The sequence below is a fragment of the Abramis brama genome (genome assembly GCF_963993115.1).
Source record: "Abramis brama genome assembly, chromosome: 2".
Lineage (NCBI taxonomy): Eukaryota > Metazoa > Chordata > Actinopteri > Cypriniformes > Leuciscidae > Abramis > Abramis brama.
The window spans coordinates 20,139,187-20,152,826 of record NC_139964.1 but is presented as its reverse complement, the minus strand read 5'-3'; the positions used below and the strand labels follow the sequence as shown (position 1 = coordinate 20,152,826).

Sequence of the window (13,640 nt, the reverse complement as noted above, 5' to 3'; positions counted from 1 at the left end):
CACCCAAGAACAGAACACCACAATCGCTTAGACGACGCCATTCTGCTCCAGCATATCAATTCACTATGATGACAGACAGCTTGCTCACGAGCGAGGGCGGGTCTGTGTTTGAAACGCTGCTGTCAATCACCCATCTTGGGAGGGGCGTCGATTGTGTAACGTCACAAAATCGAACGGCTTGATTTGAGACGGGGTAAAACATATAAGGAGATTTAAAAAAACGACTGGATGGATTTTTATCATTTTATGATGGTTGTGTACAGGCACTGCCAACACACATTTCAGTACAATCAGCTTGTAAAAGTGCATGTACCATTATATGACCCCTTTAACATATGTTGAACAAGCAATGGAGTATATACTACACAGCACATCAGAAAACAGTGTATTTGTTCTTTTCAGGCAAAAACCAAAGATCCACTATTAAGAGATGAACAGCAGGCAGTGAAGACGATGACGGCTCTCGCTTACATTCCCAAAGGAGACTCCAAGAATTACCTGCACATCAGCATTGATTCTGCAGAGCTTCAGATCGGTGATCAAATGAAAGTCGATCTAAACACAGGACAAAGTCCAGGAGCCAAAGATCAAGATTACACATACATTGTAAAGATTATAGTTATTTCATATTCAGCTGCACCACAAATGTATTTATTCATATGAATGTCATAAATACTGTTAACTCATCTTCCTCATTTACAGATCTTAAGTAAAGGTCAGATTGTTAAAGCGGACAGGTTCAAGAGGAGAGGAAAAGCTCTAGTGAGGCTGTCTCTACCTGTAACCAGAGACATGGTGCCGTCCTTCCGCTTTGTGGCTTATTATCATGTGGGCTCGTCTGAGGTGGTGTCTGATTCAGTCTGGGTCGACGTGAAGGACACGTGCATGGGAACGGTGGGTCAACCATCACAAGAAATGTTTGACATGCTAATCAACTAGATCTGATTCAGTGTCTCTCGTTTTAACAGCTCAAGCTTCAGGTGAAGGACAAGATGAATACCTATGAAACAGGAGATCTGGTCAAGCTGCAGATAACTGGAGATCCTGGAGCTAGAGTTGGGCTGGTGGTGGTTGACAAGGCTGTGCATGACCTTAACAAGAACAGACTCACTCAGACTCAGGTGAAGGACCTTCTTCAGCATCTTCAGCGTCTTCAGTTTGTAATTTAGCTAATAAATTATATCTTTGCACCTTTAGATCTGGGACGTCATAGAGAAGCATGACACCGGCTGTACGGCAGGAGGTGGAAGGGACAGTATGGGGGTTTTCAGTGATGCAGGTCTGATGTTTGAGTCCAGCACTGCAGGAGGAACCAACACCAGAACAAGTATATTTGTAATTTCTTCAATTTTAATATAAAATACCATTATATTTTATTTTATATTTCACTACAAACAATCTATAGGGCAGTGTCCATGGACATACAATTAAAACAATTTCTTACATATTTGCCCATGAATGTCTCCAGTATCTATAGGTTAACTAATTTAAGTTGGTATAATCGGTGCTGGAAAAGCACTGCACCAAGTTCAATTGTAGTGAATTCCCTCTCACACATTAGAGTGCCATATGCTAATTTCATTCTAATTAAACTTCCTCTAGCGCCGGAGTGTCCCTTCCTTTCAAAGAGAAGACGGAGATCACCGGGTGAGAATCTGCTCTTATGATTCGACCCTTTTAAAGATTAAACATGTTTTAGAGTTCATATCTGCTGTTGTTTTTCTATCATTGTGGCTTGAATGGACCCTATATTGGAATAAAGTTAACATAATCTTGAGGATTATCAGAATATGCTAGTAATGATCCAGCCATGATGTTATAGGGAACTTTCTATTCCTTCATCGAAGCAAAACCAGGAGATGTTGGGATATCGTTCAAGCAGAAGTTATTCTTTATTGAGGACTTCACTGAGCTTGGCTGCAGTCATCCAACAATCTAACTTCGTTCTATACCGTACACTCTCAGAAAAAAAGGTACAAAAGCCGTCGCTGTGGCAGTACCTTTTCAAAAGGTACACTTTTGTACCTAAAGAGTACATATTAGTCCCTCAAAGGTACATATTAGCAGAGGTGGGTAATCCAGGGGCCAAAGAGTAAAAGTCCTTCCATATGTTTATTCCACCCATGAACTCAGCAGCTGATTTCACTAATTAGTTCTCTCTCCTGTCTGAATTAGCAAATCCAGGTAACTGGAACAAAATACTGAGGAGGACTTTTACTTTCTGAACCTGGACTTTACACCTCTGCATAGCAATGCCACATGTCAGCCAAGAGCAAAGAAATAAACCAGAACTGGATCTTATCGTAGCCAAAAAAATCTGTGTATATTAAATATGGAGTAATTTCAGCCACAGCCTCAGATGAAATCAACTGAAGAGAAAAGAAGACATTAAATCTGTGAAGATCTCAGCAGAGGAGGATTAAACAACTCCACAAACAGCATTACCAGCTTCACTTATTATTAACCAGTATGACTTTATTTCTGTCATACAGAAGTTGTTATTGAGATGTTTAATTGAAGATGTTTGGTTTGAAGTTACCGTTATAGAGATCAGTGCTTGCTTTAGTTGGGATGTTGATGCTAAAACATTAGTGTTTCTTTTGCTGCTTGAGCTGTGTTTTTGTAAGTCACACTTGTGCACACACAGTTTATGAATGATTGTGGTTATGTTGATTATGGTGATAAAATCATCATATTGCCTGTTCATTCACTAAGGAATTAATTCCTACTCATTCAGAGTTTAATCCTCAATCAAAAGTGTTACATTACCACCACTGTGAAACCACAGCAATAAATTACAATGACTTATTTTTTTTACACATCATGCATAAACCAAAAAAAAAAAAACAGAACTATGCTGTCTTATAGAAACACAGAGATATCACAATTTAGCACATGAATCTCAACAATGGTGGCAATATTTTTTTTTATTATTCATGCAGCAGTGCATGCTGGGAGTTTTATATTATCCTGGAACCCAGCATGCATTGCGACATGAAACTTTTGATTGTCACCATTGTTGAGATTCATGTGCTGATTGTTGATGTCTGTGTGTGTCTGAGTCAGGCAGGAGTTAAAAATGTTTTAATGCACTCTGTGTTTACAATATTTTTTAGAAGACCTGATTACAGAAATGTTGATTTCATGTTGTAGATTCACAGATAAATATGAAATACCCACAAATTCAAAGAATATATTGAAAATCTGGAAACATCTGAAAATCAGACATGTCCAGAATGAATGTTAAATCATCACAAAAGCCAAAAACAGCTAATCATCTTCCTCTTGACTTTTTCTTGCACAACAAATGTGTTTTATAAACTCACTGTCACAGCAGCTAGAGAAAGATGAATGGTAAGATGTCAAGGTACAAGAGACCAACTATAGCAAATACTGATCTCCATCATGGTGACAACAAACTTTATTATTAACTAAATCTCTGTTAATTCTCAACAAGAACTTTTGTACATGTATGAAAGAAATAATCGTAAACTGGTTTGTAAACTGGTTTCACACTCAGTGTTGCTGGAAGTCAGTTGTAGTTTCTGTTTCTCTTTTTTCTGTTCTTGATTCTCTGTCGTTCAGTGATTCTGCTTATCAGGTGTTCATCAGTTTCTCAATTCACTCACTTCTTTTCATTCACTCTGTCAAGGGGACTATATTAGTGAACTAATGTAGGGAATAGTGAATGAGGGTATTGGGTGTGATTGGGAAAACAGCCTCTGAGTGTCGATTTTGAGCGCTGTTAATTCACAGTATATTCCTAAAGGCTAGTTTTATTTTCTACGGTATATTACTGTTTTAATGGAAAATGGTATGATATTGTCAGAATTTGGCCTTTTTTTACAGCAAGGGTTAACAGTGTACGATAATGTCCAGTTCTGGTTTATGTGGCATTGCTATGCAGAGGTGTAAAGTCCAGGTTCAGAAAGTAAAAGTCCTCCTCAGTATTTTGTTCCAATTACCTGGATTTGCTAATTCAGCAGGAGAGAGAACTAATTAGTGAAATCAGCTGCTGAGTTTATGGGTGGAATAAACATATGGCAGGACTTTTACTCTTTGGCCCCTGGATTACCCACCTCTGCTAATATGTACCTTTGAGGGACTAATATGTACTCTTTAGGTACAAAAGTGTACCTTTTGAAAAGGTACTGCCACAGCGACAGCTTTTGTACCTTTTTTTCTGAGAGTGTATAGTTTTTATACATTTACAAGGAGGAGGGACTTTTGGAGGTGGAGACAACTCAAAACAATGCAGAGGATGATTTGATTCAATCAAGTGAAAACCAGTTTTGCAGGTTATTTGGCTTGCTCAAGAGAAACAGGCCTTAATCAGCATAACACTATCATTCAAATGATCCAATCAGCCTGACAGTATCACCCACACCTTCACATGATCACAGAGACAAAAGCACAGCTGTACATTGAGCTTAATGGTCAGGAAATGCATAAAGACAAAGGGTGAGGGTGAGAGTCTCAGCCATTGACTCATTTAGAGAACAGGACTGGCAGGAATCTCTTGATATAATCATCATAACCGCTGCTAAACTTTCTCAGTTTATATTGGAATCTAAATTAAACATTTAATAAACTTGTTATTCCACAATGTCTACAGAGCCCGTTAAGGGACATGATGGAATAAAATATGAGATGGGAGGAAAAATATTGACAATACTTTTGCATTCTCTCACAAATGTATAGCATTCCCCCAATACACTTTCAGAAAATAAATAATTGGTAAATCAGTGCATAGGGTTCTAGCACCAATCAGGGCTTGAAACCCTAATACATTTTTACTTGACTTTGTAAAACTCAAACTCGTTTACAAACTTGATTGTTTGTCCTTTTGCTGTATTAGGTCTATTCTGTCACATTTTTATCTGTTACAACAGGTGGTGATGATGATGATGATGACTATTATACAGACTCTGATGATATCGTGTCACGTACTCAGTTCCCTGAGAGTTGGCTTTGGGAAGAGATTGATCTATGTGAGAATTGGTGAGTAGGAGACTTTTAGACAAAAGCCGTCAGTTTAGTACTGTTCACACCACTAGTGACTCGTAGCAAGTAATTTACATTATCTCATTTGTCAAGAATTGTTGGTGACACATTGTGTGTGTGTGTGTGTGTGTGTGTAATAGTAAACAACCATTAAAAGAGTGCTTCAACAGTCTTCTTGTATTTTCCTCATATCTCAGTCCAGCACCAGTCACAGATAAAGTGATCTTCCTGAAAGACTCTATTACTACCTGGCAGATCTTGGCTGTCAGTCTGTCACCAACACTTGGTAAGATGAAGCTGCAAACACAGGATACATGGTCTGAAAAACATCTTCATCATCAACATATAATCATCATCATCCAGGAGCTGCTGCTTTAAACCCTTCTGTGTGTCTGTGTTCCTCCTCAAAGGCATCTGTGTGGCAGAACCTGAGGAGATTGTAGTTTTTAAGAGCTTTTTCATTGACCTCAAGATCCCTTATTCAGCTGTGCGCGGTGAACAACTGGAAATCAAGGCCATTATTCACAACTACACACCAAGAAACCTGAAGAAGGTAGATCGGTTTTAATATCAAAAATGCATTCAGGTTTTATGGTGTACATTAAAACTATGTGCATCATTGTATTACATGGATCCTGAGACTCATTTCTGAGATGCTTGTGACTCAAACTAAAGAAAAGTGTAGGATAATGTCCTTTACCGAAACAGAAATGTCCATCACACATTTTAAATTCATTTCATATCCTCTGCCATCACACATTTTATGTTCAGTTGAAATGCATTTATTTTGGAGGAAGTTTCCTCTAGATATTGAAGAGATTTGTGTCTCTCTCTCCTGTTTTCACAGGTGCGTGTGGAGTTTATGAAGACAGAAGATGTTTGCAGCTTTGCCAGTAAGAAAGGCAAATTCAGAACAACAGTAAACATTGACAAAGGCTCCAGCATAGCGGTTTCATATGTGATTATTCCCTTGACGCTGGGAGATCACATGATTGAGGTGAAAGCTTCAATATTTGAGTATGAGGATGGCGAGAGAAAGACCCTGAAGGTGGTGGTACGTCTGATGGGCACTTGTTTTTCCAAATATGTTCACACTAACAGTTTTATAGGGAACATGATGATTTGTTGGCTTTCTATGTAAATAGGAAGGTGTTCAGAATTTAAAGTGTTGTTAGAACTTCAATTCAGTGTTAATTTCGTTTTTTTTCACAGATGAAAACGAGACGATAACTAAATAAAAACGAGTTTTGAATGACAAAAACTATGACGAAAAACTATTGACATTTTCGTCAACGAATAAAAACTAGACGAAAATGTTTGATAGTGACGATTTGGGAAGCGATCCAGTCTGATGTCCTGCATTTGTGGTAGATGCGCACATTTGTACTGTGACGTGATCTACCCAGCGGCACACGAGTTGGCATGCGCTGCATGTCTCATAAAACGTTAAAACATGTAAACGTCTGGGAGAATGAGTAGAGCAGACATGAAGATCTGAATAAGAGTGACGACGCAAAAAAAGAGCTCTACACTCTAAAAAGAGATGTGTTAAAAATGACACATGTTGTGTCAGTTTTAACACATGTAGTGAGTGTGCTCAGGGACAACACATGTTGTGTCAAATTTAACACAATAAATGTGTAAGTCATTTTAACACACAAATTGTGTCATTTTAAAAAATAAAGCGAAAGGGCCAGATGCAACAATATTAACCGTTTAATCAATAGTCGAGGACAGAATGCATGTGCACACAAAGTACAACACAATGTTTCAAGCTCAATGACTGGACAGACTCACTGTACTGGACATTATTCAGTTATTCACGCTTCAACCCCTAACTGATAATGCTGCGTTTGACAAAAGTTCATGAAGAGATAACAGTTAACAGAGTTTGCACTTTGAATTTAATTAAAATGTAACAACAGACAAAGTATTGTATATAAATAACTTGTATTTCCACTGGCCTGTTAGTTTGAGAACATAGCAAACACTGCATACCATTCACAGTGATGGTGAGTGTCTGCACGCTCTTATAAAATGATGAGTTGAAAACAACACAACCTGTAAAAAGAGATGTTAAAAATGACACATGTTGTGTAGAATTTAACACATGTAGTGTGTGTGCTCAAGGACAACACATGTTGTGTAGATTTTAACACGTGTAGATTTTAACACATGTAGTGTGTGTGCTCAGGGACAACACATGTTGTGTAGATTTTAACACATGTTGTGTAGATTTTAACACATGTAGTGTGTGTGCTCAGGGACAACACATGTTGTGTAGATTTTAACACATGTAGTGTGTGTGCTCAGGGACAACACATGTTGTGTAGATTTTAACACATATTGTGTAGATTTTAACACATGTAGTGTGTGTGCTCAGGGACAACACATGTTGTGTAGATTTTAACACATGTAGTGTGTGTGCTCAGGGACAACACATGTTGTGTAAAATTTAACACACAACCTGTGTCGATTCTTAACACATCTCTGTGTTTATAAGGACTACACATTTTGTGTTACCTTTAACACAACTAATGTGTTATTCCTCTTACACAGAAGTGTGTTGAAACCTTTTACACACTAATGTGTTATAGTTACACAACTTGTGTCAGATATGTGTCACATGTGACTGTAGTCGGTGTGTATTTGCCAGAGTTACTTCCTGTGTTTTTACAACTGAGTGTTTGGATGAACACTGAAACGTTTTGTTAACTTGTGTTTATGGAGTCCAGTGATGTTTAATAAAGAGTTTGTTTGAACATTTGGATGTTTTAGACATCATGAATCTACATAGACAAGCTCTTATTGAGAATTAACAGAGGTTTAGATGTTGATGTTTCATTGAATGTGTTATTTGAAGTCACCAGAATCGTGATTAATGGCTCCTTTATTTGAGCTCTTGACCCTTTACTCTTCTTTTAGTTTTTCTCTGGCTGCTTTAACTGTATTTTAATAAAATACATTTGTTATGGCGAGTGAAAAGATGATCAGATGTTTGTTGATGATGTCAAGTGCTGATCTGATCAAGTTTATGAGTAAATGGATGGTGCACATTTATTTTATTTATGTGCTGTTAGTTATAATGATCTTGTGACACAACATCATGCTATCCAACAATGCAGAATAATAAAATAAATGTTTTCTGAAAATTTTAATCTGCAGCAGAAATTAGTCAAACACAGACCTCAAGAATCAGCGCATGAATCTCAACAATGGTGACAAACAAAAAGCTTCATGCTGCAATGCATGCTGGGAGTCATGGATGAGATTTGTACTATGGTGGCACCCAGCATGCATTGCGGCATGAAGCATTTCGTTTGTCACCATTGTTGAGATTCATGTGCTGATTCTTGATATCTGTTTGATACCTTAGACTGTAAGATTCTGTACGAACTGTGTATTTAAAAATTAATTTTAAGCTAATTGCGTTATGCTAATCTTTTATGTAATACACTCATCTTTCAAATATTAAACTTTTTCTGAGCTTCTGCTGAACAATCTTACATGTTCATGATGATAATATTATCATCTGAGCACATTTTTCTCATGATTTTTTCTGCTGTTTCAATTGCACAGATTAAAGACACATTTACAGCAATCAGAGAAAATTAATGTTAAAGAGTCAAGGGTCAAGAGCTCAAATAAAGCTGACACTAATCACGATTCTGGTGACTTTAAATAAAACATTCAATGAATCGTCAACACCAAAACCTGTTAATTCTCAATAAGAGCTTCTGTAGAGTCTGACAGAAATAACGTTAATCTGGTTATTAATAACAAGTGAAAGCAGCATTTGAAAAAGACATTGAAAAAGAGGCATGATGTGATTGGCTGAAAAAAACCACCCTTTAAGTTTTCATGAATTAAGATTTAATTTATTTATTTGAATATATTGCTTTATTTATTTTAGAGCATTTTATGGGATACCATATAAAATATACCTATATACAGTGCAATGCATAAGTGAATACACCCATGCTTAAGTTGACTAAAAAGAGGAATAAAAAATCATATTTTGGAAATTGAACTTAATGCCTTAATTTAAAAAATTAGGAAAAATCCAACCTTTCAGGACACCAATTTTCTTTGTGAATGAATAATGTATCGTAAATAAATAAATGTTCTTCCTTAAAATACATGGTGCATAAGTGAGTACACCCCTATATTAAATTCCCATAGAGGCAGGCAGATTTTTATTTTTAAGTTTTTTTTTTTTTTTTTTTAGGATACTATGCATCCTGATAAAGTTCCCTTGGCCTTTGGAATTAAAATAGCCCCACATCATCACATAGCCTTCACCATACCTAGAGATTGGCATAATTTTATTTCAGTTAGCCTAAAAGCTAGTTTGATTTGCATTGAGAGATGATCTTATGGAAAGTACCCCATGCCAATCTCTAGGTATGGTGAATGCTATGTGATGATGTGGGGCTATTTTAATTCCAAAGGCCAAGGGAACTTTATCAGGATGCATAGTATCCTAAATTTTTTTTTTAAAAAAATACTTAAAAATAAAAATCTGCCTGCCTCTATGGGAATTTAAAGGTTGGATTTTTCCTAATTTTTTAAATTAAGGCATTAAGTTCAATTTCCAAAATATGATTTTTTATTCCTCTTTTTAGTCAACTTTAGCATGGGTGTATTCACTTATGCATTGCACTGTATATTTTTTTTTTCATAAAAACAAACTCTCCTCCACCCAGTGCTATTCTATCCAGAGTTACATTTTAACACACATTGTGTGTTAAAAATATACACAACATGTGTCAAATGCCATCAACACATCTTGTGTGTTGTTTTTTAACACATCTCTTTTTAGAGTGTAGTACGGTTTTCTGTGCGCACACACCCGACCCGAAGCGTGCAGCCATTCACATCATACAGCGCGCGAGTACAGAATTGAGCTCTCTTTCGTGTCTGAATGGACAAATACACACAAATATTATGTCTAAATGTCAGTTTTGGAGAGTATTCACGTAAATTATGTCGGTTATGTCTTAAACAGTTGTGAGTGTATCTATGTGCATCAGTGCACTGGATCCGCATGTCATTCGACATGATCCGATGTCTTAAAGTGACAGTGGGTAATAAACAATGCGGCCTGTGTCCTAATATTGATCAAGCAACAAAAGAAAAAGAGAAAAGCATACACTGCTCGTTAATAGCTTTAATAAGGATTAATTATATTTAATTCATACAAATAAATATGTCTGCTTGAAAGAATAGAGAATGATGTAGGCCTATGCAAGAAGTTATAAAGAATTCATCATTTATTGAAAAAAAGACTGTCGTCTACTTTAGGAAAAGTGGTTTTATTTAATTTTAAGATTTTTTTTTTTTTTTTTTAAGTTACAGTAGTTAAATCTGTATCTGTATTGCACGTTCAAACTTTAAAATAATATATTAGCAGGTTAATATATGTTTTCTCCGGGAGTATATGGGTTTGGAAATTTTTGAGAAATTCTAAATAAATGCATTTAAATTGAAACCCATTATATTTTAGTCTACAGTAGATTTAGTCGACTAAAATCTTATTGTATTTCGTCGGCTAAAACTAGACTAAAACTAAAACAATTCAGATGACTAAAATATGACTAAAACTAAATGGCATTTTAGTCAAAAGACTATGACTAAAACTAAATCAAAATTTGCTGTCAAAATTAACACTGCTTCAATTGCATCTGAATCACTGTATCAGGTTCTGAAAAACAAACTGGTAACAAAATATGGTTGCAACTAACAACAGTTTTGATAATCAGCTAATTATTACTTTGATTAAACTGATATTGCACCGGTGGGCTTCTTCTAATAAGGTGCAATGTGTATAGTATATACACTGCTAGCCCTTACCAGACTTTTCTACAGTAATTTACTGTTATTTGTACAGTTATTTACTGCAATCTACAGTATGTTACTGTAAAAATGAAATTATAACTCGAGTTAACTAATTTCACTTGCAGAAACCGACTTCCTTAAATTGACCAACTGTCATTTAAATGTACCGGTATTAACTAAAAATTATAAAGCACAAATAATGTTAGCAAAGTATTACTGTGAACTTATTTCATTTGAAACCTCAATAAAATATTGTAAATAAAGAGGACCGCCTACACAGTCACCGCCTGTTAAATAAAGCAACATGCAGCAAATCATCAATGTTTGTAGATCTTCTCCTGGACTGAAGCACAGGCTCTACTCTTCTGCACAATGGCGACCCAAAAAACAAAATTTTACAGTAAACTACTGGCAACAGTGTTGTGTGTGTGTGTGTGTGTGTGTGTGAGATAGAAAATTCGTTCCACTTTGTCTTTATGCTCTAGGACCAGACCTTGGTTTATATGTAGAAATTTTCAGATTTATACTGGATTTATTTAATTTTTTTTGACAAACAAAATTAAAAAAGTCATTTTTTTTGACAAACAAAATTAAAAAAGTCATTTTTTTTTTCATTTTCCCATTCATTTTCAATGTAGGGTCTATCTGACCCCAAGGGCGTTAAACGGTAAAAAAAATTTTACACACCTTTAGAACAACCGAATCAAGCCCAGATTTTTTGTGCGTGTTTAGATAAATTATTTAGGAAAATTCACAGAGTTTCATGCCTCTGAGAAGAAGGTAACACTTTTTAAAAATGAAGGAAAAGTCCAGTGGGGTCCACTGAACCCCAAGGAGTGATTAAGGGTTAACCAGTATCAGAGGTGGAAAGAGTACTGAAAATTTTTACTCAAGTACAAGTACCGTTACATTGCTGAAACAATACTCAATTACAAGTAAAAGTACTGGTGTCAAAAAAGTACTTAAGTAAAAGTACAAATTACTCTTCTCAAAAACTACTCAGAGTACTAGTTACTAGTTACTTTTTAGCTGGCGATAGTTAATGTATTACCAATAAATATTCAACCAAATCATAGATTTATGTAGAAAATAGCTACTTTTAACACGTTTTACCTTATTGTCGAAGGACATTAGTGGTCATGATACTGGAATTTCTAACTTCAATATGACACCTTGAAATAGGCCTATGTCAGTATTCAGTAGGCCTAGCCTATAATTTTTAATACCATCGGGAAAACTACCACATACTAAATATTTTAATATATACATTTTTGTCCATCCATTTTGTCAAGGCAATCATTATTTTCAAGCATCGCAAAACACAACACTCATTGTAACAGTAATCTATTTGAATGGAAAAGTTTAATTCAAGTCTTCTGAAGAGACACGTCCACTTTATACAGTGAGATTTTAATTTAGGCTTTTGTTTACATATTTAAACATTGATCAATAACCATTACAATAATCTAACTTAAATATTTACTCACTCAGTGTATTTGTCTTTACAATAGGGTAACGTTAACTGTTGCAATAGCTCACACACAGCACAAGGAAGCTTGATTTCAAACTGAATTTAATTTGCAAAAAAGACTAGATTTTTCATAACTTTTGACAGCGTTTAATTCAAGAAAATGGAGAGATTGGAGCTGGACGTCATTTGAGTCTGCAGTGAGAACCACTTGGAGAGATTCGCGATTGCACATGATATGACACAGTCCGAGAGCGCACACTCAATATCCGAGTCCAGTTCATTCGTACATTTGAGAGCTCGCGTCCAGTTTTCTGCGATTACATGAATGTGCCCTCGCGTTACAATATTGCACTCGTGACATTTGCCATTAAAAAATGCCATAGAAACTTGCAGGTATTAATACAATTATGCGTAATAGGCCTACCTGCAATCCCGCGCTGAGAGGAGGCGGGTGTCAAACTCGCTGTCGTTGAGATGAGAGAATGCGAACGCGCAGCTGGTATCGTATCGGTGTATAGGCCTATACGCCTATACTGCAGAAAATGAGTATTGACTGACAGATATTTAAGTATTGAAATGTATCAAAATATAGATATTTTGACAATATGTAGTTTGTTGTTTCTCCAAATGTTCAGTCCAGCCATTAATCACTGAGCTCCTCGCCTCCTTCACTTATGATCAGCTCTTCAAAACCTGCTGCGACTGCGGCGGCTTTAATTCAGTCCAAATATCAGGGGTTTTATTGGTCCGTTTACGATCAAATATTTTTATTGGCTACCGAAATGCCGGTCTAAGATTTGAATATCAATTCAAATTGTACTCAGTAACGAAATGTGATTTTACATTTACATTTACATTTAGTCATTTGGCAGACGCTTTTATCCAAAGCGACTTACAAAGCAGGACTAGATTAAGCGAATCATCATGAAGAGGCAAAAACCAAAGCTACGCAAGGAGTGCTCAAGATACAAAGTTCAGGCATTATTCAGAGTAGCATAAGCCCGATAAGTGAGGTTTTTAGAGGGAAAGGGGAGGGGGTTTTTTTTATTTTGTTTTTTTTTATTTTTTTTTATTTTTTTATGTGGTTAAGTGCTCACGGAAGAGATGGGTTTTCAGATGATTTTTGAAGGTTGTCAGGGATTCAGCATTCCGGATGAGGGAGGGGAGAGTGTTCCACCAGCATGGAACTGTGAATGAGAATGTTCTGGAAAGTGATTTTGTGGCTCTCTGCGATGGAACCACGAGACGTCGCTCGTTGACTGATCGTAGGCGTCTGGTAGGGATGTAGACTCGTAGGAGTGAGTTAAAGTAGGAGGGAGCTGAGCCT

General features: G+C 36.3%; 1 protein-coding gene across 1 annotated transcript in view; it reads left to right on the top strand.

The window, feature by feature from the left end:
- The window catches only part of LOC311077826 (complement C3-like), an 82,115-nt gene that overhangs the window by 8,940 nt on the left and 59,535 nt on the right, over nt 1–13,640 (top strand). Inside the window, exons 12-20 of the mRNA XM_084106457.1 lie at nt 403–606; nt 703–894; nt 969–1,121; nt 1,198–1,327; nt 1,603–1,647; nt 4,893–5,001; nt 5,202–5,290; nt 5,415–5,557; nt 5,852–6,058. Coding sequence (XP_083962583.1) covers nt 403–606; nt 703–894; nt 969–1,121; nt 1,198–1,327; nt 1,603–1,647; nt 4,893–5,001; nt 5,202–5,290; nt 5,415–5,557; nt 5,852–6,058 — 1,272 coding nt within the window. The remainder of the gene's footprint in view (nt 1–402; nt 607–702; nt 895–968; nt 1,122–1,197; nt 1,328–1,602; nt 1,648–4,892; nt 5,002–5,201; nt 5,291–5,414; nt 5,558–5,851; nt 6,059–13,640) is intronic.